This window comes from Bombus vancouverensis, chromosome 13 (genome assembly GCF_051014615.1).
Source record: "Bombus vancouverensis nearcticus chromosome 13, iyBomVanc1_principal, whole genome shotgun sequence".
Classification (NCBI taxonomy): Eukaryota; Metazoa; Arthropoda; class Insecta; order Hymenoptera; family Apidae; genus Bombus; species Bombus vancouverensis.
In genome coordinates this window covers 8,450,580-8,476,540 of record NC_134923.1, presented here as the reverse complement: position 1 = coordinate 8,476,540, position 25,961 = coordinate 8,450,580, and the positions used below count along the sequence as shown (strand labels likewise).

The window sequence follows — 25,961 nt, the reverse complement described above, 5'->3', positions numbered from 1 at the left end:
ATTGTCCTCTTATCATCCCCTACTACTTTCTTCTCGATTAGTCCACAATTCTGAAATAGCCTGTACACTAAGAGGGTGAGAAAAGGGAGGAAGACATCAGAAAAGGAAAGGGTAGGGGGTGGTAGAGAGCGGTTGCACGAGATAATGAGAGAACCGAGGGTGAAACAAAATGAAGCGATCTAGTATGGGCGGGTCGTAGGAGCAGTAATACGAACAGGGTGTACCGTGTTGAGTAAGGCGAGTTAGGGCATACAAACCGCTGTGTAACGTATCAAATCGAGTGCTGAATCCCGGATTAAATCGGCGCTCGGGAACGAAACACGGTGGGGTGAAAAGTGGGAGTGGTGGAGGGATCGGCGAACGACATCCGTGGAACGCCGGCAAAGACGAGGAAATCCACGTAGGTACAATTTTGACTAACGCTAACGTTCGCGTGAATGGGAGACACGAACGGGCCCGAGGACCGTTCCCGTTTAATTTTATTCGCTGTAAACGCCGTCGCGGCGGCAGAGAAACGTTCAACACAAGAATATGATACCTTACCAGTGTAGTGTGTTGCGTAAAGAACATGGCTTTTGGGCTTCTTCCTTGGTTCCGTCATTCTTTCTTATGAAACCTTGTATTAACTTCAGTCCAGCCGAATTTATTGTGTTTCAACGTTCATCTGTGAAATATATGGTTATTTATAAGTAATTTGTATAGTTAGATTGATTTGTAGTAATAGTATTTGAATATAATTATAGAAGAGAAATCAATAGTGAATTAATCATTTAGAGGTAGCATTTAGCATCTTTTTATAGAGTTAGGAAATTCTAGATATGAGTTACTCTACAAAGATTATTTGCACAAAACTATATGTAGCTACGAGGAGTATAACGAAAACAAGTACAAGAATCTAAAATTCGTGTACTATACATATTCGAAAAATAATGCCTAAAATATAGGTTATGTTGTAATATAATTATGATCGATGTGAGAGAAACACTCTAATTATGCTTGTATTGCATGTATTATATGATTCTTGGTATTCTTACCGCAATAATTTGAAAGCGCAATATTTCATTGGTCGTAGAACAACACATGATTGACAGTGCAATAATAACGGCGATTACGACAATATTGAAGCACCGGCTGACTTTGTTACCGAACATAACTGGGGGATTTCCCCTCTGATACTCGGACACCCTAACCGCCCTTAACTTACTGCATTAGTTTCGCAAATTGAAGAATTCTGGCTTTATTTCCTCTCCACTCTACTATTCTCTGCATTCAAGCAGAAACTTATAGTATGAATACTATTGAATACGATATTAGAACACGAATTTTCAATAATCTTTAATAGCCGTTGCAACTAACATCGATAAAGATAGATATTATATACTCGTAATAATTAGACTGCAATATTTATGCAGTTTCATATTTTTATGAACATGACTGATTCCAATGCAATTGTATAATAAATAAGCTCAAAATATTTGTTTGAGCTTTCGTAACCTTCAATGGTTGTCAAATGCGTTTTATAATTTTTGTATAACTGCCTACCTTTTCGATACGATGTCTGAATTAAATTATGTCTAGATTCTGTTAAAATAACAGGGTACGTTAAGACGGCCCAGTAAAAAGAAAAGAACATCATCGGTTTACGTCCCCCCTCCCCCCTTTGTGAATATCGCTTACCATCCTCCCTTCTCTATTTATCATCCGACTACTCATCTGCTGACTTGTTATTAAATTAATCCTTCGTTTAGTCAAATTGATGCATTGATATCATAGAGCACTCATAACTCACGGCACCCTTTCCGCCACGATTAGTACACGCGCGCAACCGTTTTCACGCGCGACCCCTGATTCAAGCGAGAGAGAAGCAAGGGGGACAACTCTACTCTGCAATTCCCTATTTGCGCCGATGCAGACTCCACTATTTATTAACATCATTACTTATCATTTCAACCACTCGTGCATCACGATGACGTTACGCCGAGATAAATGCATTCTATTCGCGAACGCACGGCGCAAGCTTTATTTAATGGTCACCGACTAGATGCTTCGAATCAATGAGTAACGATCGATTTCTTTCTGATCAGCGCCACATAGCGAAAGAACATAGAAAGAACTATCGACTTTCGATAGTCGTATGAGAGTCGCGTCGATCATTTACTGTTAGATCGCTTTCTAAATACGTATGATAAGTAACCAAAAAAAATTGTACCGTTCTTTTATTTTACAACAAAAAGGAAGATGTAAAACATAAAGACTAAAGTTATAATACAACTAATAAAAATAAAGGAATTAGAACGAAGAATATCAAAGTGTATTTGTATATCACTTTCCTTGTATTTATGGTTCTCGCTTAGTTATAATGTAATATGTACGTAATATGTGTCTCATGTCTGTAAAATGTGAAATGAACATTACTGATGATTACTGAGATATGTTTACATTCAATTAGATAGAATCACAGTCGCGTTTTCATCGAAATTTCCATTCAAATCAATGCTGCATTTAGTTATGATATTTTAACTTCTCTGCGGTACTTGAACCTTTATGTTCCAATCTTATTTCTGTTTTAACTAGCAAAAAGATTTAATGTTAGAAGAAAAATTTTAGTACGAAACTGAAATGATTGTCGAAAATTTTTTTTAAATGATAAAATACGACTATATATTTCGAAAGTAACCCAAAATAAGTAACAAGACATTAAATATTTCATATAATTGTCATTCATTAAAAGTGCAAATATTAAAAAGGAATCTTGGCCCAAAAATGGTGTATCTACCGCTTTGCATATTATATGATTTTTGAATTCCTATGAATATTGAATATTCATGTACCGCATTACGGGTTAATAATAAACCTTCGATTCCACGAACGACAAAAACGCAAGAAAATAAAAATACGAAAATTAATTTTTGCGAGAAACAATAAAAACGTATGTAGCAGACCTATAATAATAGAAACGCAGCCGAAAGTTTATCATCGAACAGTTTGATTCGATCAATCATGAAACGACAGCGGGCAAATACCGAAATCGGTGGGTCCGGCGTAATTAGTATACGCGATAGAGACGTTGATGGCTGCGGAAGTTTTATTTTCCGTTTCCTCCTCGGACCCGTTTTCAATTTGAATACCGATTAATCTGACCGAATAATCTTACCGTATATTTCGCGCGGTATTCCTCCCGATATTCGTTTGAGGGCATTTTTTAAAACTAAAACGTTCCACTTTATCGTGGCGCGCAGCAATTAATAATAACACGCAATCGGGCGTATCTTTTATAACCTTTCGGAGTATAAATCGCGAAATTCTGGAATTATCAGGCAGCCGGAATGAAAGGCTATTTCCGTCGCACGGAATCACGGGCAATATTTTACGTGGGATTGGGGTTGAACGCGGACACATCGACGTTTGATATTTTTATGCAGTGGCGCCACCGCGGAGAGATTTACGAGGCAGATATGCGATCACAAAATGTCCGACACTAAATCAAACATGTTGCATCGGAAAACATCAGAAATTATTATTGGGACTTTTATGGGATCGACGGGAGCGAAAGGAACGTACAATGTAACTCGACGCGCCGTTTCATTGAGAGTATCTTCCCGGGGATCTATCGCGGAATAAATCGTGATATATTAGGCCCTTCTGTTCTCTCGGTTTTATATCGGACGCAAGAAACTTATAGCTACTTATTCGACTGGCTTTTATAAGTCACTGTTGTGAATACCAATAGTACAAATTGCTTCTTTACTGCCGAAATTAACACTTGTGCCAGTCTTTTCAGACCCAGACCAGGAATAATTTTTCTTTCTTCATCTTTTACGAGTCTAAGATTTCTGGCATTTCTTAAATATGTGTGTATTTCGTAAATTGAATATATGTATATGTATATACGAGTATTACGATAGAATAAAAGATGAAATTATGTTATATCACATTTAAGAGTTTACGTGTATTTATCAGTGCCAATATAAATTTTATTGTTGCGTTTTTCCTGACAGAAAGAACTCCTCCATAAATCCGCAAATATATCTTGTCAATAGCCGTTAATCATTCTCAATAAAAAATAAAACAAGATAAATTTTTTGGCTACTAACAATACTATAAATTTGTACTTAGCACGTGTATAATGCAAATGATTTATTGAAGGGCTGTCTTTCTACGTGTTATTAAAATTTGCATGAAATGGAAAATTTGTTAATGTATGAAATTAAACCTTAATACGAGAGATTACTATTGAAAAACATTTATGTATCTCTGAAAGCAGCTGAAATAGAGTGCGCTATGTTACAGCGAGGATCAATTCTAACTTTGTCGGTACATCAGTTTTAGAATAGATTTCATAGGATAACATACTTAGAAAATATGTATGCACATGTATCATTAACATCACCACCTGCAAGATTCTATAGCATTCTATCCAATCTCTCTAGTGAATTATATAATTATTAGATTGCGGAGTTTTAATGCATTTATGGGAAATTTAAGTGCAAATACGCATAAAATGTATATAACATAGAAAAATATAGAAACTTATCAAAGTACAGCATTCATCATAAAATTAGTGGATGAAACAAATCTTCACCTATGTATAGGTTCCATTCTCTTCATTTTGCATAAACATCCGCAATCTAATAATTATACACATAAGTATCATGATCTATGACTACATATTATTAAAATTATAAATAATTGAAAAGGATGAAGAAATTTATACAAATGTGTCAGCTCAATGAAATAAAATCTGCTATATTAGAGCTGTTCTCATACTACTAATGAAGGAACACAAGTTTTCCTACCTTCCATCCCCTCTACTCCGACGGCCCTTTCATTCTTTATCCTTAGAAGAAATAAAGGCAGAGTCGTAATAGTAGGATGATTAATATCCGGCTGACAGTTTGTGAAACGGGCAGCCAATAAACGGGATAAAAATACCGGTGAAAAATAGCGTGCTCATTAGGGGTACAGTGACATCTGCGACTGCTGCGTCGAAAGTCTTCGAGGAGCATGGAAAAGGCTCTTGGACGAAGGGAACAAAGAAGACAGGTTTATTAAACTAATGGCGGATCATTTTAATATTCCAATGGGAGCACGTTGCATTCGCTGACTCGTGGAACTTAATAACTTCTTTCCCGACGATATTATTATCTCTTTTTCTAATCATCATTAAAGTTGACAATTTTCTGCAATTAAGAAAGGTCGTCAAATCAGAATACTTAAAAAATTAAAAAATTGTACACATTTCGTTTTTATAAATGTAGTTACAAATTAATTAATGATTTTAATTTTTGGGGCGTGAAATACAATTATAATAATAGTACTGATTTTAAGGAAATTTTAACAGTATGTGAAGTAGAATTTTTTTATTTTGCAAAACGTATAATTAAAAAAGTATTTCCTACTATTTCTTCTAATTAAATGCTTCGATATTTTAATATACGTTTAAAACATTTTTTAAGTAATTTTTCAAGCAACATGCTTATTTATAAGCTTTTTACTTGTTTAACTTTTATCCGTGGTAATTTTTAATTTAAAAATAATAGACTTCGCAGGTGGCGCTCGTTAGTTACATCAAATATACACAATGTACGGAACTTTCATCGGCTAATAATTTATTATTATATATATTAGTGAAACAAATATATCGATTATATAATAAAAAATAATACATTCTTTATTGTACCGAGATTTTTCCTTTACGGTAAGAATGGGTGACGGTAAGTCGATTATGGTACTGCTACATAGACATAACCTCCTAATCAATTAAATGAATTAAAGTCACAATTTTTGTAATGTTTTATCAAAACTTCTAATTTCAATTTTCTAATTTCAATTTATTTGTCTTACAGAAGAAGTAATACGCCGGAGATTACTAATAGATGGAGATGGAATTGGAGATGATCGTCGAATAAACATGCTTTTAAAATCATTTATAAAATGGGCAAATAGTCCAGAAGTAGATAATACTTTGCATGAAAGAATGTTATCCCAGCTAGCTCAATGTGAATTTGCACAACGAAAATCCAGACTAGTTTCAAATATGAGTCAGGAAGAATTAAAAAGCTATGAACAGTTATCAAAAGAAATTGAAATACAAATAGAGGAGGCTAAAAGGGACATAGAGAAAACAAAAGCGGAATTACAAGATGCAAAACGTGTTAGGAAAAATAGAATAGAATATGACGTACTAGCAAAAGTTATAAATGAGCAGCCAGATAGAGTAGAAACCAATTTAAAACTTGCTACATTATGTGAAGAGTTGAGTAAGTTAAAGGTAAGAACCATTGCACCATAATAATTAAGAAAGAGTTTATTTTATTACTATAAACTTAAAATGATTTTCCTGATGTTTAGGAAAAGTCTAAACAATTAGAACACAAATTGGAAATGAGACGTAAACAATTTCATGTCCTAATATCTTCCATACATTCTTTACAAGGAATGTTAGATGAATGCGATGAGGAAATAATGGATGTAAGTTTAGAAAATTATGAAGATACAGATACTTCTACAGCTATAAAGACTGAAACATCTTAAAATGAAATTATTTTGTAAATATTTACAATTTTATAAATGCTTTAATATAATAACACTGCCTTTGTATCTTATATAAAAATTCTCCGTTTCTTTTCAAATATATTGTATAGGTTTGCAAATGTAAAGAAATAAAAACACATTTAATGTTCTCAAACTTTACAAAGTGAAATGTATGTATATAAAGATATATTATCCAATTTTTAGTTTTAACTTGCTAGTTTTTGGAACATGTCTAATAGTTAAAGACAACCTAGTTCCCCGTTTTAATATTTCTCCTTCCGAAAATTTGTCTCCACATATACTCAAGTTTTTTATCACAGACTTTGAAACAACATCTGTGTCTCTTTCTGCAATTGAATGCAAGTAATTGTGATATAAGTCTCCTTGGAGAATGAATAGACTCCTACGTTCTAACAGAAAACTGAACTCTAAATTAGGTTGATGTTGCTGAAACAAAATTTTGCATGTAATTTATACACATACATACAACTATATTTATAATTATCATCACAACCTTTGTACTGTCAAGCCTTTTATAGAAATCTAGAAGTGTATGAGAGCCACAACTTATGGTTGTTACAATAGGGTGAAAGAGTGGACCATCTGAATGTGCCTAATAAATACAAATTATAATATGCTTTATATCTCGTTATGTATGGATATATATCTTGTTTAATTTGTAACTATACCATTATTCCTTGACCAGATAGATATTCATTAAGTAAAACATGATTAGGTAGTTTATTTTTTTCAAATATATCACATGATGATACTTTATTAACGTATTTTTGGAGCCACTGAAAACTTATTGTTAATATAATAAAATATATGTGTATCAGTTTATTTTAATATTATATAATAAATTCTTTCCATCGTGAGGACATTAGTTATTACAACAAATTATTATAAATACTTACACTTGGTATTTCTTCAGCTATCATGCCTCTTGGATGAGGAATACCACCCCAATTTTGTAATCTACGATGAGTTAATTGTGTCCACTTTGGTAATGGAGCATTATTCGCATATTTTGTTATTTCATCTTCTTCCTCTTGTGTAATAAAATTTGGAATATAAATAGCTAAGTCTGGTACCTATAAAAATGTCAGAAGACAAGATTATTTCAAGTAAAATAAAACATAACCTTTAGTAAATAAACTTCATATTAAAACAAACCTCTGGAATCACATTTTCACGAAAAATATGTTTGTGTTCTTCCATTTTTTGATGATTGAAGTAAGGTACTTAAAAAAATGTTCGGAAAATATTCAGATACTGACTTATTACTTATAAAAAGGCAAATATTTTTGAATGCTAGTTTTGTACATGTTCAAACGCAACGTATACATCTGTAAATAAAGTCATATATAGATTTATTAAAAAAATTAAATTTCTCTTTTATAATGAAATTCATATATTTTTTAAATTTCTTTTAAGTTATAACTTTTTATGCATTATCGATATTATACATCATTAATCGAAAAGCTTTTGTTCTTAAATTTTTAAAACTTCATACGTATGAAAGAACCAACCCTTTTTCTTATAAATCCATAAGCTTTTAATAATTAAGTTGTTTCTTTTCTAATCAATATTATATTCAATTCCATAATAAATTAAGAGTTAATTATTTTTCCTTCATAGAAATAAAATATTTCGTGTCTTCATGATATTAAAAGATATTATCTTACTTAACATGTAGATGCAAACGCTAGAAATTGCTTAGAAATGTATTTGCGTAAAATCAATCTTATGGAAGGGAATATCCTTCACACAACTGTATGTAAAACACAACTCCTTAAATATATAGCGACGTAAAACGATCTTTCCACCCCCATTATGTTAAACTTGTCAATTTAAATAAATAAAGAAGAAAGATGGATAAGAATCGGGCAATAAATAAAATGGATAACAAGGAATTAAAACTTGTTCATCAGGTATATATATCCTTCAAGTTCTATTGCGTCTTCAAAATTGTATCAACTATTATTAATATTAGTAAAATATTTATTATTTAATGAATGTAAACATACAAATTTTATAGTTCCTTATAGACCATGATTTTGAAAATACTGCCGATGCATTGATGGTAGAAGCAACAATAAAAGGTTTTAAACATCTTAAGAATGATTTGCAGACCGAAGGCGATATGTACGAAAATTGTTACGAACAATTAATGTTCAGCTATAAAACAGGAGATTGGAAAACGTTCTTCAACGTATAATAAAAAATATTGATCAAATATATTATATTATATTACATGTAATAAGAAATATAATTTGTTGAAACTTTTTATTTCTAGTTATGGAATTTGATAGTACCTGAAGATGCTAAACAGACAAAAGCTTGTAAAATTTTAATGTTACATATATATGTGTATTTTGCAATGTTACCTAAACACATGTTAATGTTACATTGGTATAAAAAAAAAGGTATTTATAACACTCAATATATGTAAAGAGTAAATATAGATTTTATATTCTTAAAAAATTAAAAATCTTATTTTTTAAATCATTCAGATAAAATACAAGCAGCTGTAAGTGATCTTGTGACATCATCTAATCAACAAGATTCTGAATGTGAAGAAGTAATTTTAATCTGTTTTAACCCTCTAATTTTTGTTTGTAAATTCATGTCATATTTATTCTGCTCTCATTTACTACATTTATCTTTTTGTAAGAACATCAAATATGAGATTGTTTTTGTTTTTGTTTTAATTGCAATATAAATTTTGCACAAAATTTTTAAATGAATAACATAAATAGCTGTACACACAAAGATTCAGTGTGTTTGTAGCGACTGATTTAACATTAATAATACACAGAATTTTATGACTGAAATAGAGAAGAACATGAATGATAGTATGGAACGGTTACGTACATTTCTAAATACAACAGGTAAAGAATTAGAAAATGATGCAGAATTAAGACCTTATTTTGCGTTTCCCTTTATGGAAGATCCATATGCAGAACCATTTCTTTCTAACATATTTGAAAAAAGTTGGACAGATAAATTGACAAACCACTTACAGCTCTTTCTCAAAAATTACAAACAACAAGTAAGTAAGGTACAAGTTGCTACAAAGATATAATATAAATAAAATATGTCATGAAAATATATGCAATTTTAAGAGTTTTAGCAATACAAAATATAATGATGAAAATTCAGACAAATTTTCTTCAAGTTATACATCCTTATCAGAAGACTCCAAAAAAGATGTGATTGCAAAGAAGGCAATTAAAAACAATAATGTACCAATCATACCAAATGATAGAAACATTCCAATGTTTTTGGAAGATGATGAATCTGAAGAGCAACCTATTTTTTATGATAGTATAAAGTATAGTCAAAAATCAAAGTGAGAAATGTTTAATGTTCTTCTGATATAATGATAATCTAAAAATCATCTTCTTTTATCATTTTTTCTTTTTGTAGAAGTATACAGACTGTATCAATGAATTCTTCAGAAGAAGAGATATATTCATCACACTTTACTAAAAGGAATAAAAAATTGATGCAGTGTACACAAGAGTTAGCAGTAGCAAAATCTCATTTATGCAGTGTTCATTCCAATTATGAAAAGCTAAAAATCAGATTTCATAAACTGCATGCTGACTATCATAAACTGATGAGCATTGCAAGAGTATTAACAAGTGCCTTAGAGGATTCTGTAAAAGGACAAGTCATTGATTTCCAGGCTATGTTAGAAACTTGTATAAGAATCTTTCCAGATTTGTTTAATCAAAATATAAAAGATAGTATACATGTAAGCACTGAGAATTTGATGTGTATATTAACTTTTGTATATTATTATATTATATTTTATTTGTTTATAGTGTTCATCAGAATTGTTATTATCAAAATCTCGTTCTGATATGAAAACCATTGAGTATTCAAACTCAAACAATGTATTTATTCCTCCAAAACTATTGAATTTCAAAAAAATCAAATTACATTTAATTAATGGAAGCATTAAAACAAAACTATTTCTTTTGCAAGCATTGCGAAGGGTAAGACAAATTTTAATATCTATTTAACATAAATAGATAAACATTTTTTTTTTTAGAAAATAACATTTAGTCAACCTGGAGAAAGAGATGAGACGGTGCATGAATATATAAGTAAAGACTTGTTGGGACTTCACAGTCAAATTGCTAGTTATAGAGGCAAATCTATCTTGCCATATCTATTAACTCCACAAAACATTATCATACCACATCCTTTACAACAATCAGTCACGAGATTATTGAATGCATTGGCATCATTTAGATGTGGAAGAGACTATTTATCATTTGATTCTACTGTTGTTGATACGGTATTGTGACACTAACAAAACTGTAAATATCAAAACTTTAGAAAAGATTATAGAATTAATAAGATAAGCATTTTAGGTATTCAAGTGCATGAATAGTATTTCTGATAATAATATAGATACATTGACTTGCAATATGATGATTGCAATGTTACAAAAATTATCTTTACGTAAACAACAAAGGATTTATATGATAGAAAATGGATTAATGGAATGGTTGATCCATCATCTACATGATCAGTATCGTGTTATGGATTCTTATCGCTTGGAATATGCTACGGCTCTTTTAATGAATTTATCGTTGCATCAAACAGCTCAAAGAAGAGTGTCAACAATGGCGCCTTTACTTATGTCAACATTAATTGATTTACTCTTAATGGATCATGAATCGGTATAATATATGTGTCGTGTTTCATATTTTCTAAAATTACGAATTATGATACGCATTATGTATATACATATATACACGTATTTATGATGTATATTTAAACCAGGCATTACCATATATCAATGGAGCCTTAAATAATTTCTTGACGAATCACGTATTCAACGAGGAAGCAAAACGAATTAAATTCTCATCTATAATAGAACAATACAGTAAATATAAAACTGGCGAGATAAGGTAAAATATTTTTTTATGAGTTACAAGTTAGATTATATCAAATAAAATATTTAAATAAGATGGGAAAAACAGGAAACACTTGGATCATATTCTAAAGATACATAGAGGTGAAATTACTATTAAAACGGAAGACGAGGAAATGGCAGATAATGATAATGTGGGTAATGACTTATAAAACGTCTTATACTTTGCTGAAAAAAAGAAAAACTTTCAGGAGGAATTTGATGTATTGGAAAGTCAATTGGACGAAAATGATCCGGTAAAGAATAATTACGGAGAATTGTGTGGAGAATCGTTATTAGAGTCATGTTATACAATTTTACCAAAGGCAATTCAAGAGAAGGAAACAATATCCGACGAATTATCATTTCCGCAATTGAAAACAGAAGCAATAGATTCTGCTATGCAGAATAATCAAATTAAAAATTTATCTTCTGAACACGAATCAATACAACATGAAGAAATTTTACCAAGGTATTGTTAAAGCATGTCGACCTTAATTTCATTAATATGTAAAACTAATAAAATTAAATAAAAAGATAATTTTACTGATAAAGTAAAAATATATACTTCTATGAAAATTATAAACTTCTTTTATACATTTCAAGAAAATTGGTAAATAGCAAGCCTAACGTGAAAACTAAAACTAATATTGTAATACTACAAAATTCTATTAAAAAGACAATCTCATATCCAAAACCACAACCACGTGTAGTCGAATTAAAATCTTCTTCGACAAAGGTATTTAACGAGAAATTAACTATCAAATTAAAATTTAAAATTTATATTTATAACGTTTTTAAGGATCGGCAAATTTTTAAAGTGCAAGTGGCGAACGAAAGATGGAACTCGAAGAATGATAAGACTTTCGTAAAAGAAATTCATAATGAAAGTGCTATGTATCTTTATGAAAATCATACTTCGAAGTTTGTTAATTTTTTTAGAATAAAGATATAATATAACGAGATGTTTAATTGAACTTTTTTACAGGGAAAGCAGCAAAACGACACTAGCATCCTCGATGCTCCTAGGAATCGGAAGTGAAGCTGAATCAACAGGTAAGAATTTTATTTAAAATAATCTTTCGATCGATTTCACTTTATTGAAAAAAATTAGGAAAAGAATATTTAATGCGTAACAACCATTTATAAATTTCTAAACGTCCACTGATTTTACCATGTTTGACAAGGTTTACTGTAAGCACTATCTAGTGAAAGCTTTATAACTTTCTCTTAAACATGTACTTGATCATGATTTCGAAAAAATTGGAACGACCATATGAAAGCAATAAAATCTAAGATGAATCATATCAAGACGAATCATATCGAACGTATTCTATAAAATAATGTGAATCTAAAACTAATAATTTTATTATCGCTTTTATATTTTTTCAGTAATGGAGAAACTCAGCAGCATAGCGTCATTGTGAGTCGAAATTCTAATGTGATACAAACGCACTGTATAATTTCAAACTTAATTGTGCACCATTGTAAATTTTTATATTAAAATTTTAACTTTTTTATACGCCACGAATTATTGAATAAATTTCATATTTTATTTACCGTTATCAAGCTTTTTCTTTAGAAAATACCGATTATCATACGAAATTGGAACTTTCTTTATAGGAATACTGAAGATAGCAATAGGATTGCCAACGATAAGGTTTCATGGACGCAAGAGACAAAATCCGATACAGAGGAAGCATTTTTAGCTAAGCCAAAGCTTCCACGAACTCCGCCATAATTAAAACCAGATCTCAAGAATATAATAAAAAGGGATGAATATTATACTCCCATTATTTATACAATAATTTTATTTTAAACAACAAACATAAACAGTATTTAATTAAAATTAAATATTTCATATAATAAATATGTACAAAACATAACATAACATACTTCCCTCACGCTTGTCTAACGTATCAATAATAACCGGGATATGGACTAACATGCCCTGGTATATAGCTGTTGCTCCGATATCTTCTCAGTGGTGGACTATCTGCATAACTGTTACCACTGGAACTACCATGTAAGCCAGACATCGATGAATAACCAATCGGTGAACTGCTATGATATGAATTCATGAAGCTGGGTTTACTCTTATAACTTCCAATAATCTTATTAAGGTACGAAGGTCCGCCAAGATAAGATTGGCTAACATAACTGCTCGGTCTACCTTCTTTTATCACGGCCAGTTTTCCACTGCCTTTACCATAACTACTGAGCAAGTAATCAACGTCCTGCTCCTTCGAAAGGTAGTTCAAACCTGCGCTGGAGGTATAGTCACCCGAATGCTTATTATACTTGCCGAATTTTCCTGATCCATAAGCACCAGCGTTTCCTCGAACGTTGCCGAAAGGACTGCTTTGGCCAGAGTTGGCCAGAAACATAGAAGAAGTATAATCACGACCCACATTCCCGTGATTTCCTCGCACGTAGCGAGTATCAGGATTCATGGAGTAGATGTCGGTCATGAACTTGTTACTTCCTCCAAAAGTATTTTCTTTATGCTTTCCGTACGAATAATCGGTACTAGGGCTGTTGAAGAAATTAGAAACTTCTCTGTTGAAAGCTGGGTCAGCATTGTCTATGAATCCTGTATTTTGAGATGTGTGACTCCTAAAAGAATCTCCAGAATAATCTCCTCTGAAAGAAGAAGCCTCTGAAGTCTCTGGATAGCTTCCTGTGCTAGTAGCACCGGATATGTTATCGGAAAATCTCATATAAGAAGGATTCTTGTGCTTGTTAGCGGAGAATTGATTGAAATCCGATCCAGCTTGATCGCTGCCTTGCGTGTAAGCCTCGAAAGCCGAATCAGCATTGTTGTTATTATTATAACTATCAAAACTGGATTGTGCAGCGTTGTTAGGGAAATAAGAGCTCGACGCAAGATTATCGTGAGTGGCAGCAGTAGTATAAGTAGTAGAGAAACCAGTATTATGGGAACTGGGTGAAAATCCGTTATAAGAGCTGCTCCTTAAACTTTCATCGAGATTTCCTTGGCTCCTGCTGTTGGTCAACGAGTGTCCAGTATTTCCTCCACCGTAAAAGTCCATGTTTTCTCTATGACCTTCTTTCCCAGGTATGTAGGCACCGTTAATAATATTGCTGTTATACTCGAATCCATTGTTCTCCCCGTTGATAGAATAGCCTGTGACAAATTTGTAAAATAAAATGAAAAAATTACTTAAAAAATTGTATATTAAAAAGAATTTTAGCAAAATTGTAATAATAGTTAAAAAAGAAGAACAATATTACTTGAGATATTTTAATTACCATATTTAAAATATTAATATTGAAATAATTCAAATATAATTGGAATATTATTTGTTACTAATAGTCTGCTAATATAAAAAATGTATTACAGTCACATGAAAATTTGTTCGAAGGAATGCCGTATTTTAAAAGGCATAAGGAATACGTACTGTTAACCGATGCCGGTGGTTCCGCGTGGGTCAGCAGGATGCAACCGAGGACTACTGCACTCTAAAAGTGGAACAATTTCACCATAAATTAATACTCATCCTCCAACGGGTAACAATCTTCTACTTAAAGCATAAACACTAACAAACATCTCTACCAATAAATAGTTAAATATACAATTACAAAGTTAATCCAAAAAGTTAATCAACCATTTCACCTGCTATAAAAATTCAAATTTTGAACAGAACTCAGAGGAGTAATATTACGATTTCGATTATGGCATTAAAAATTTTATTGAATTACATTCAAAATGAAATTTCACGATTTCACAGATATTATTTTACAACTTATTCAGTACTCACGAGCGAAATGAAATTCGCCATGACAAAAGAAGAGGAGAAGTCCAAAAAGGTTTCAACTACGTTAACTGGTGACTGAATCTCTTAGGACAAATTGAAACTACACACATACTGACACGCGAATCGATTCCTTACCGTTTTATACTCCTAGGAATCCCTCCTCGTTCACAAAAAGGTAAAAGCGATCTTGATGTGCACATACTGATAGGACATTGGTTGGTATCCGACCATACAGAGCAGGGAGAAAGAGTCAACCTGATTTAACTCTTCACTTTTACGGGGAAAGCAATGGGTCAGTCCGCGCGCAACTAACTATTCAGTGAACTATGAGGAGCATGACCTACCTAACGTAATTAGACTTTTTAATACATATAGAAAAGTCTCCCTTTCCCCAAACATCTGCTTGGTTACTCAAAATATAGTAATGGCTCTGGCTCTTTTTACAAGGTATATCATTGGGATGGGTCTTAGTAATTATAGATAATATGTGAATGTATGCAGAGAGAGAGAGAGAGAGATACAGTAAGTTAAAATAGATTAGCTTTAGATTTGCAGTATGTATCTATCTTTTTACTTCTCGCTCTTAAATATTTATGTTTTTAAGCATTCTTCTGAACGAATTCGTTTTTAAGAGTGAATTTTATTATAATTATTGATATTAATCATCTTCAAAATACAGTAAGATAGAATAACTTTATATTTCATATCTGTTTTTAATCAAGTTCTTGCTTTCAAGTATTTCTTTAAACCAAAGTTCTTTCAGAAGTGAATTTTATTACAATTATTGATATTAATCATTTTTAATATATTATAATAATATGCAATTTTCCTGGAAATGTAAAAACAAGATATTCATCTTAATATCTCTTCCATAGAGTGTAAAAAGGTAAAAATTTACTAAAAAACGTATAAATACCTTCTCTATGTATAAGTGATCACATAAAGAGTAGAATTTAATCAGAGATACTATTAATAGATTGTTTAGTTTGAATGTAACTGTAGTTTTCGTGTCTTCTCAACAATCAGCTTAATAGCGATAGGCTTCGACGCAGCCAGTGGATTGCGAGCTTTCGTAAAAATGTAGCCCCGATTTCTATGCATTATCATTGCCAAGGTTAACAGATATTTGTTACGGTAGATGGATAACTTTCTTACAGTGAGAAACGAAACCGCGTTACGTCTTCTTTTGAATTACAAATACCATAATTTCCACTACAATGTTACTCATTACAGGTCCAATTACCGCGTAAAATGTGTACTATTTATCCTGTAACTCTTTTTTCGGAATTTTGAATTCGGCGCTCTCATATTAACTATTCAATATTGTCCTATTATTAATTATGATTTAATTAAATTTGCATGTTTGAATTAATATTTAATCATGGATTATAATCTAAATATAATATTATAATTATTTTTTCCGTAAACATACCGAGATATAAATAAGATAGTGCTTACTAAATAGATTGCGGATATTCATTTTATAAATGTCCAAAGTATAATGATTTCTATAACATTTGATAAATGAAACAATTTTCTACCGAAGCTTTAACATTACAATTATATTCTCAAATTAATGAATTTGTATAAAAATCCATAGTCTATTAATAAATAAGAATATAATTTCGGCGTTGTACGCGGCTAGAGGGTTAACGAACATAGATGAAGTTGAATAACGATTACATAAAGTTATTGGTAAGTAGTCGAGTTGTTCACACGCAATGTTTATAGTAGCAAAATGGGAGAGGATCTACTGAAAAACGGACGTGCCTGTATTTCAAAACATAGTCATGGATAATGATACTCAGGAATACCTATCTTTCTCCAGGCATCAAATTCGTAAACATCAGAAAGAACGCTTTGCTCGGTTTACATCCGCATAAAACGCACGAGTATCTTGAATACCAATCGCCTTTCGTACGAAAGAAAGTTTCATGAAGTTCCCTTCAAAGATCATAGTAAGTCCAATTCGATAATATCAATCTGTGATCGTATTTTGTTTAAACAACATTATTATAATACAACAGTTAACCTCAATATTAATATTTGATCATAAAAAGTGCGTAAATTAATATTTAGATGCCTTAAGGAAAAAATTAATGTAGTTGTACGTATTTTCTTAATCAAGTGTATGCAAGTAAAATGGTTCGGGTGTTAAAACTGCAGATAAATAGAAAACAAGTCACGTTGAGGAAAGGAAACGGCATAGATCATTTTGATCCCACTCTAATAGGCAATAGGAGATTGATCCTCTCACTACATCAATTATTATGCAAACATGCTTCGACAGACGCGCTTTCTACCATGCGTGAATAATTTACATCAATTAGCAAACATTATACAGTAGCAGTTGATAGTAAAATGTTGAAAACAATTGGAAACGATAAAAGCTACATTTAATTCCGCTACGCCTTTCCAATTTTCATGGTCCAACTTCACTCCTACTTCAATGAATAAAAAGATTTTTAATACTTTTAAGGAAAACTTCTGCATAAAATTGAACTCTTCCATAATTTCCTTAATCTTCAATCTGAAAAATTTATTAATGGAGCTCCATGATATACATAAAAATAAAACTGGACTTTGAAATATAATTTTTTAATTTAAATTTCCCGCGGGTTAATCAGGAAATTGTTTAGCAATAGCAAAACATAGCCCAGTCAAAAATAACCCAAAGTATGTAGCAGAATTCAAATTGATAAGATAAAAAAGGGATACATTTCGATTTTTGTATTTTGTTATGTAACTTGATATGTGCGGTCTTTTTGTAGACCTTGCGTGCAATATCCGTTTCCGGATGCTTTGGAAATGTATTCCAACGTTTCACCAATATTTATAACTGCGTTCATTAAGATCTGATGACGCACTAACATAACATAAAGGGAAATGTGCTTTTTTTTAGTAAACTATACATCGCAGTATAGTATTTAATCATCTGAGTAAGTACCTTCCTTGAGATTAAAGTAGCTATTCTTTTTTAAGGTAAGAAATTCAAAGTACTTTTCTTATTAATATTTCATCGCACATCATTAAAATCTTTTATTCTATCGTTTCAGAGTTGTTTTAATATCGAATGTCAAAAAAGGAAAATTTCTGATAAAAATTGAAGATCGTGACACAAAGTTATGAGACAGCATATGTAGATCGCAATGGGACGATCGCATGCTGCGTTCTGACATGAAAACCGGAATGACACTGCTACATCCTTGTCATTATCTTTTGCAATGCTTTCTACTTTCTGCACACGCGTTTACAAGTGTATTCATTTGAAACGTACATTGACCATGTGCGTCGGTCAGCTGAATTCCAACATATTAACGACAATGACCTAGGATACTTTATCCCTGTTCATAAATCACGAATAATCAAACAGGTTGATCCAGTCGCTACAAACAATTGCAGTTGATATATTTCATTTCTTCACTTTTTTTTTATAGGAAATCTATATTTAAAATGACAGAAATAGATTTCAAAAACGATATTCTTTGATGCAATAGCATCCTCTGTTTTAGTAAATGACTTTTCTTTATCGAGATTAAATTATAATTGTAACACGTAAGCGGCCTGTTGACACAGTTTTCTATTCGCCGCGAAAAAGGCATCTCCAGATCAGAGTATAAATTGTCCATTTCTAAGAGGCCATCAAATGACCGTGAAACGGTAAAAGTCGTACACGCGTAACAACGCGAGACATTAGTACAATATGAAGAAAGTAAAATGAAAATGGAAAGTGGACGGTAAACTAATTCCAAGCGGACGCTTCTTTGATGTCGTTGCATATATGTAGAACATTCTGCCTTTTATAAGCCGCACGAAACACATGTGTGTCGTATTGCATATTTATTATATGTATATTCTCGGGCAGTAAGTCTGAACTAAACATCGAGCAAAATCGAACCATCTTCGTAGAAAACACAAATTTTATCTTTTTATCGAAAAATTAAAAAAAAAATTTTTAATGCAAAAAATAGAAAATTTTATAATTTAGATCATCATATTTTTAGTTATATTTAGTAATAAAAATAAATCAAATTTCATAAATAATTTAGTTATGTAATATTTTTCTTCAATTAGAAAATAGAAAGATTTTCTCGTTAATTGTGAAGATAAGATTAAAGTAGAAAGAATATAAATAAGTTATGATAAGGTATGAACATGTGCGCTACACTTTCGAACTCAGAAATATTTGTGGTGCGAAAGTTGCAAAGATATGTAGTAATACCGGTTGCGGTTCAGCTTCACGCATCTTCACATGCTTGGCATATCCTGAATACGATGACAAGATTCTGTGCAAGGACCTATTCTAGTTACTTTATCATAATATTATAATCCTAGACTTTGTTGTTAGAAAATTATTCATCTTATAAGTCACAAATCATAATATGAATTTAACATAGAGAAGTAAATTACAAACTGCACGAGATAATATTCGTAATTTCAAAATTTAATAAGAAAATTATTACCTCGTAATATTTGTAATATTCGTAATATTACGAGGTAATAATTTATTAAATTTTGTTCATTTTTCCAATTGAAAAATATATTATTATATCGAATGCAATATAATCAAGAAGAGTAGATAAATTGGTGTAATGAACTACTAAATGAAATACTAAAGTAATACTAAACTAATCATGATGAAAATTTCGTTCTCTCTTTTTCCCGCTATCAAAATTGAATCTACGCCAATAAAAATTGTTCTATATGCCGCGCATGCGCTCAATATCCTGGGAAAGTGCCAATTAAAGAGAAGTTCGATCCTATGCAACGCATCTATACTTAGTATCTTACTTATGTAGATAACTTTGATTGCAATGTGACAAATTGCACTCTTTGCGATGAGATTATACAGAAAACATAACCATCACCATCAATTGGGAGAATCCAAATTCGACCGTATATTTCTACCTTGCTATCGTTAACTGTAATTGCTTTGTCAATTGCGTTATCAGCTGATAATAAAAAGTTGTTTTAAAGTCGAACCAACAACCATGACTTTTAGTGAGTACACGCATTAGCAAGATCAGAAATGTCAGCACGTAAATTTGGTATAACATACTTTTTTATTACAAAATATTTAAGCACAATAGGTTAAATAATATATATAATGATTTTTATTGATATTGAAACATCACGATTTTTTGGGAAATTATTGCTTTATATATTCGTTTACAGTAGTTATAGAACTATTTGCTTTTTTGTATACTATAACATTTATTTTATAAACTGATAAATTAAATAATAGCGATCTATAAAATCGCACAAACAGTTGAACAATGTGTAAGTTACATGAACTTTATATGAAACATATACACATCTACAATATATGTATAAATATATAAATTTTATTTAACGTGCTATTATCCGAAATTTTTACAATTCTAAATTTTATCATTAATTATTTTATTGTCTACTATGTAAAAAACTATGCATTAAATAAACCAATTTTATGTTTCTACTAACTGGAATATAAATGTTTTAGTATACAAAAAACAATCAGTTCGATAATACTATCATAAATAAATATATAGAGCAACAATTCTTCAAACATTGTTATATCTACATATTAATATGAGTCATTGTATAAATTGTATAAAAAGATTGTGCTTCTTTTGATACTACAAAGTAATGTAATAATATTTTAAATAACATAGTCCAAATATATTAAAAAATTAATATTTTTTCAGTTAGGATTATTACACCTGATAGCATAGAATATCGTTATTTTCCCATCACAAAATCTCGCCTCAGGCTGAGTATGCAAGCTGCTCACGATGCAAGAATTTCCTTACGTACACATTTGGGTGGAGACTCAAATGTGTATGAGGTATGTCTATATCTTGCTAAAAATAAATATTATATTTACCAAACACTTGCACATAACATAAATATAAATATATTCTATATTGATAGATTATTATTGGAGGATGGAGAAACACAATGTCAGCCATAAAAAGGAATAACCAAGAACAAGATGTGGCAGAAGCAGAAACAAGAAACATATTAAATGCTCAGTATATGTTCAATATTTGGATTCAGTAAGAAACTAAAACTACTCTTATATAAAAATATCACTTTAATCAAACCCGAAAGGAAACAACAATTTAATTCTTAGATGGTGTTGTGATGGAACTTTAAAGATTGGTCGACAAAATGGTGATGTTTTTCTAGCATACAAAGACAGAAATCCGTTTGTTATAAATTATATAGGGGTTAGCACAGCGTGGGGTGCAACTGGTGAATTTTTGATAGAAGGTATCTCTTACAAATTAATCAAATAACATTTCAAATTAATAAACATGTTATTAAGCATTACTATTATTAAACATTATTAGACATTTCTATATATCCATTTTAGAATCACCATGTACATCTCTAGTTGTTAGGCAACAATTGGTAGACACTTGCTACTGTTGGGTAGATTGTAACGAGTCAGATGGTCTTCCACAAAATGCTGTAATGGCCTCAGAAGATGGTTTGTATATAGGCCGTGTTCATCACAGAGATTCAATCACACCTGGTGGTATCAGAAATAATGTATGTACAATCCCATGGGGTGGAGCCTCTCACGATAAAAAAGATTTTCAAATATTATGCGGCAAAGATGTGAATTGGGTAAAATCATGGGAAGGAAGTGTTCCTTTGTACGCTCTTCCTGCCGGTGAAACCGAAGACGGCCACGCCCTTTTTATAGGCAGAGTGTTACACGAAGGTGTATATCACATAGGAAAAATACAACCGAATCATCAAATATGTTATATAGGCGTACACGGCCATGAAGAACGTTACATAGATTATGAAACTTTAGTCGTTTGTGATTATTACGCTGTGGAATATGTTGGTAGATAAAATTCTTTTTGTGGAAAATATTTATTTTTCATACGAGATACAAATTATTTTTTTATGTCATAAATATTTATATGATTGTAACTCTAATTTAATAGAGATAATATATAAATTTAAAAGAGAATTATAAATAGTATTATGACGATATTAAAGAATGATGAAACATTTACTCAGAGATCAAATGGAATATAGTTTCATATTCATTAATTTATTGTAAGCTTTCATTGAATGATTCCATTAAAATTTTATACGCAATATAACATTGAAAGAAAGCAGGAGATAAATTTATTTAATATGTGTACATTTAACTCCCACACTTTGATGGTTGAGTCATCTTAAACCCAGATACTTTTCAAATAATGGAGAAGCAAATTAATTGATCTTCATGATTTTGAAAATTATAGATCAATTTTTTATGAGATTATACTAAATGCCATAAGGAGGGCTGGGAAAGAAGTTACAAAAATAGTGTAACAAAATTAGAAAAAGATCCCAAAAGCATTCTGTATGTATATACATTGAAAATGATAATAAATATTATCATAATTGTAATAAGTGTAAATACTATGTAGTAGATGTGGTGACACAAGTACACAATAAACATTACTTATTTATAATTTTGAAATTTATTCCATTTTTTATTATTGAGGACCAACAATTAGATAAATTTGGGTCCATTGGTATGATTAATACTATTATCTTATCAACTAAATAAGTATGTAATATATTATTGTAATGAACAAAAAATAATGTTTAGAATCATCATCACCATTTATTTATTCTTTTCTTATTTATGTTTATAATTTATTATTATTAAAAAATTAATATATAAATGTAGCATCATGAAGATAATTATTGTTTCTTAAGCTCATAAATGTATAGAATCCATACAATCTTCCTTCTTAAGTGTTTAATTGCTCTTCATCTACAGTATTTGTCAAGCTTTGCTGCTCTCTGGATTTTGGATCATTAATACCATTATGATGCATGTATATATTTATATTAACAGTAACTTGAATTGGAAATAAAGTGATATTTTGGATTATTCTTAAAGCATTCTAAAAGGACTTCCTCCATAGTATAATATATTTCTTAAACCTCGGCTACTGTATGAATAAGTGATACCACAAGCATTTTTTTAAATACTTTTGAAATACTACATAATTGTCACAATTATGGTGAGATACTCGATATCCCCGGAAATTACCGGATTTAAATTACAGTATGTGCAAATTTCTAGATATGTTTCTAGATATTGGAATTTTTATGAAATTTATTATTAGACTGCCGATTTTTATGCATTTATAGAAAATTAAAATAGAAAAATGCAGGGAATATACAAAAATATATGAAATACTCAAAATACAGTATTCTTTATAATATTAGTGCGTAAAACAAATTTTTGTCTAGATCTTATTTCTTTAATTATGTTTGTAAAAATATAGATTTGTGTAAATATCCGCAGTCTAATAATTGTTATTTACATTTCATGTTCATAAGAAGATTTATGAATTCGAACATTCCAATACTTTCGTGAACCACCATAATTGGGAACATTTTTTTTTGCTACCTCCCTGTATAATTCACTTCGCCATCTATTCTTGTTATTTCTAATTCTTTGGTCTCAAAATTTACGTCGAGTATTCGTTCTATGTATTCCTTAAATCATGGCATTATTTTTTGTATTGCTTATCGGATAAATAACATACGTGAGAGTACTTTCCTGTTTATCGTCTATAATTTGTTATACAATATATTGTTATAATTAACATATAATATATTATTCTGCGGTAAATAACAATTGGCAGTGTAAAGTAGATTAAAGATGTTTAATCAAAGCGGAGGACTACAAACTGGCACATCGACTACTTCTAACCCAATGCAGGATTATGAGGTTGTCTCCCCACCTGATGATTCTGTCTCCAGTCTCGCATTTAGTCCTGCTTGTATTCCACAAAATTTCCTCGTTGCTGGCTCTTGGGATTGCAACGTTCGCTGTTGGGAAGTCGAGCAATCTGGTAAAACTGTTCCTAAATCAATGCAATCCATGGCTGCTCCAGTTCTTGATGTTTGTTGGAGTGATGTAAGTTTATTAAATTTTTTATATTAAATTTAACTTTTTTAAGTTTATGATATCTTTAAAGATTAATGTTTTCTAATGATTAATGGTTATTCAATTCAAAGTTCATTTCCTTTGAAACAGGATGGAACGAAAGTATTCATGGCAGGTTGCGACAAAACAGCAAAATGTTGGGATTTAGCTTCCAATCAGAGTATTCAAGTAGCACAACACGATGCACCTATTAAAACTTGTCATTGGATTAAAGCAACCACATATTCATGTCTTATGACTGGTTCTTGGGATAAATCCTTAAGAGTATGTTTATATTTCTATTATTAAGAATTTATTATTATATATGATCTATATATATTGATAATGGAATACTTTACAGTTTTGGGATCTGCGAAGTCCTAAGCCAGCAATGACTATAAATTTAATTGAAAGATGTTACTGTGCTGATGTTGTAAATATATTCAATATTTATTCTTTATTATATTTGCAATGATAATTCTTTGGAAATTATAGCTAATATTTAATAATTGTTATAGGATTATCCAATGGCAGCAGTAGGAACTGCTGGACGTGGATTAATAGTTTATCAATTGGAAGGCAGTCCTCGAGAGTATAAGACGGTAGAACTAAACTTAAAATATCAGTATCGATGTATCGCGATTTTTAGAGATAAAAAGAAAGTTCCAACTGGTTTTGCAATTGGCAGTACAGAGGGTCGTGTAGCCATACATCATCTGAATCTAGGTTCAAAAGAAAACTTCACTTTCAAATGTCATAGAACAAATGGAACCCCTAATGGATACCAAGATATCTATGCAGTCAGTATGAATTCGGTCGATTTATTTCTTGAATTTTTTAATATTCATTTTAATAACTAAATATGAATTTTTTAACGCTTAGGTAAATGATATCGCATTTCATCCGGTTCATGGTACTATTGCAACCGTCGGAGGTGACGGTACGTTTGGATTTTGGGACAAAGATGCTAGAACTAAACTGAAGTCTTCAGAACCTATGGAGCAACCAATTACTCGATGTTGTTTCAATCACAATGGACAAATATTTGCATATGCGGTGTCATACGATTGGTCAAAAGTAGTTATTAATCTTTCTATACAATTAAACTTTACATAATCAAATGAATATCTTCTTATTTTATACTTAAAATGAAAATACTTATTCTATTTCAGGGTCATGAATACTATAATCCAGCAAAGAAGAACTCTATATTCCTTAGACCCTGCTTTGAAGAACTAAAACCTAAAGCGTCGCCATAAGAGGAACACTATACAATCAGGCTAAAAGGTTTCTGATTTCTGTGATGTTTTAAGATAATAGATTTTATAATTACAGAATATACTGTTTACATTAATAAATTATAGTTTTCCTATCTTCTTTTTAGTTATACAAGTTTTTCAATGATATTTCATTATAATACATTGTAAATAGTTTCGATATACAATACAATTATAGTTTACATTTTTCATCATATATATATTTGACTATTTTTCACACAAGCTCATTGTACAAAGATGTATATACATACGAGAAGAGTCTTGTTCTTTTTTTCACGAGTATAGAAATGTAAAAAAATAATTCCGATAAAAACTCTTATAATATCTTGAAACTGATACGAAAAATTAAGCTATTTTTTTTGTTTAGTTAGTGTTTCTTGAAATAAAAATGATCAATGCATTTTAATTCTTTAAATGAATTAGCATTATCAATTTTAAAAACATTTGTTAAAATTAAAAATTGGACAAAAAGATTGTTGGCTTTTAAATATGTTTTTCCT

At 30.7% G+C, this 25,961-nt stretch overlaps 6 protein-coding genes and 1 long non-coding RNA gene across 14 annotated transcripts; 5 read left to right on the top strand and 2 right to left on the bottom strand.

Moving 5' to 3' along the window:
* Positions 1–5,540: 5,540 nt before the first annotated feature.
* thoc7 (THO complex subunit 7) lies at positions 5,541–6,587 on the top strand. 2 transcript variants are annotated; one of them, XM_033341162.2, is made up of 3 exons: positions 5,541–5,698; positions 5,847–6,271; positions 6,352–6,587. In XM_033341162.2, exons 2-3 carry the CDS (start codon positions 5,912–5,914, stop codon positions 6,532–6,534), a joined length of 543 nt encoding a protein of 180 aa, XP_033197053.1. In that variant the 5' UTR covers positions 5,541–5,698; positions 5,847–5,911; the 3' UTR covers positions 6,535–6,587. The 2 variants fall into 2 exon arrangements, with proteins under 2 accessions (XP_033197053.1, XP_033197047.1); XM_033341156.2 differs by having other exon boundaries at positions 5,544–5,714.
* Positions 6,295–7,870, bottom strand: LOC117160404 (putative RNA/DNA demethylase ALKBH6). Of its 2 annotated transcripts, XM_033341147.2 has the most exons (5): positions 7,711–7,869; positions 7,452–7,628; positions 7,224–7,331; positions 7,049–7,147; positions 6,295–6,981 (listed from the first exon to the last, which is right to left on the bottom strand). In XM_033341147.2, exons 1-5 carry the CDS (start codon positions 7,753–7,755, stop codon positions 6,724–6,726), a joined length of 687 nt encoding a protein of 228 aa, XP_033197038.1. In that variant the 5' UTR covers positions 7,756–7,869; the 3' UTR covers positions 6,295–6,723. The 2 variants fall into 2 exon arrangements, with proteins under 2 accessions (XP_033197038.1, XP_076479837.1); XM_076623722.1 differs by lacking the exon at positions 7,224–7,331 and having other exon boundaries at positions 7,711–7,870.
* A 329-nt stretch (positions 7,871–8,199) lies between these two features.
* LOC117160366 (lisH domain-containing protein ARMC9) lies at positions 8,200–13,560 on the top strand. Of its 3 annotated transcripts, none has more exons than XM_033341079.2 (17): positions 8,200–8,468; positions 8,586–8,749; positions 8,834–8,963; positions 9,051–9,118; positions 9,356–9,589; positions 9,663–9,889; positions 9,967–10,297; positions 10,368–10,541; positions 10,598–10,846; positions 10,923–11,234; positions 11,338–11,465; positions 11,538–11,622; positions 11,680–11,939; positions 12,074–12,391; positions 12,456–12,523; positions 12,860–12,890; positions 13,091–13,560. In XM_033341079.2, the coding sequence occupies exons 2-17, from the start codon at positions 8,618–8,620 to the stop codon at positions 13,206–13,208; spliced, it is 2,865 nt and encodes a 954-aa protein (XP_033196970.1). In that variant the 5' UTR covers positions 8,200–8,468; positions 8,586–8,617; the 3' UTR covers positions 13,209–13,560. The 3 variants fall into 3 exon arrangements, with proteins under 3 accessions (XP_033196970.1, XP_033196959.1, XP_033196998.1); XM_033341068.2 differs by having other exon boundaries at positions 8,201–8,468; positions 8,576–8,749; XM_033341107.2 differs by lacking the exon at positions 12,074–12,391 and having other exon boundaries at positions 8,206–8,468; positions 8,576–8,749.
* Positions 13,261–15,871, bottom strand: LOC117160386 (uncharacterized). Of its 2 annotated transcripts, none has more exons than XM_033341129.2 (3): positions 15,382–15,871; positions 14,890–14,950; positions 13,261–14,615 (listed from the first exon to the last, which is right to left on the bottom strand). In XM_033341129.2, exon 3 carries the CDS (start codon positions 14,518–14,520, stop codon positions 13,387–13,389), a length of 1,134 nt encoding a protein of 377 aa, XP_033197020.1. In that variant the 5' UTR covers positions 14,521–14,615; positions 14,890–14,950; positions 15,382–15,871; the 3' UTR covers positions 13,261–13,386. The 2 variants fall into 2 exon arrangements, with proteins under 2 accessions (XP_033197020.1, XP_033197011.1); XM_033341120.2 differs by lacking the exon at positions 15,382–15,871 and adding an exon at positions 15,250–15,344.
* A 948-nt stretch (positions 15,872–16,819) lies between these two features.
* LOC143303499 (uncharacterized) lies at positions 16,820–19,657 on the top strand. 2 transcript variants are annotated; one of them, XR_013059887.1, is made up of 3 exons: positions 16,820–17,204; positions 18,018–18,185; positions 18,303–19,657. It is a non-coding gene; the product is annotated as an uncharacterized LOC143303499 (long non-coding RNA). The 2 variants fall into 2 exon arrangements; XR_013059888.1 differs by having other exon boundaries at positions 18,018–18,228.
* A 339-nt stretch (positions 19,658–19,996) lies between these two features.
* Positions 19,997–22,709, top strand: LOC117161036 (C3 and PZP-like alpha-2-macroglobulin domain-containing protein 8). 2 transcript variants are annotated; one of them, XM_033342249.2, is made up of 5 exons: positions 19,997–20,247; positions 20,934–21,073; positions 21,160–21,284; positions 21,362–21,501; positions 21,605–22,709. In XM_033342249.2, the coding sequence occupies exons 1-5, from the start codon at positions 20,238–20,240 to the stop codon at positions 22,093–22,095; spliced, it is 906 nt and encodes a 301-aa protein (XP_033198140.1). In that variant the 5' UTR covers positions 19,997–20,237; the 3' UTR covers positions 22,096–22,709. The 2 variants fall into 2 exon arrangements, with proteins under 2 accessions (XP_033198140.1, XP_033198136.1); XM_033342245.2 differs by having other exon boundaries at positions 19,997–20,294.
* Positions 22,710–23,750: 1,041 nt separating this feature from the next.
* Rae1 (ribonucleic acid export 1) lies at positions 23,751–25,558 on the top strand. Its single transcript, XM_033346092.2, has 6 exons — positions 23,751–24,175; positions 24,296–24,469; positions 24,546–24,617; positions 24,703–24,984; positions 25,067–25,261; positions 25,357–25,558. Exons 1-6 carry the CDS (start codon positions 23,918–23,920, stop codon positions 25,441–25,443), a joined length of 1,068 nt encoding a protein of 355 aa, XP_033201983.1. The 5' UTR covers positions 23,751–23,917; the 3' UTR covers positions 25,444–25,558.
* Positions 25,559–25,961: the final 403 nt, after the last annotated feature.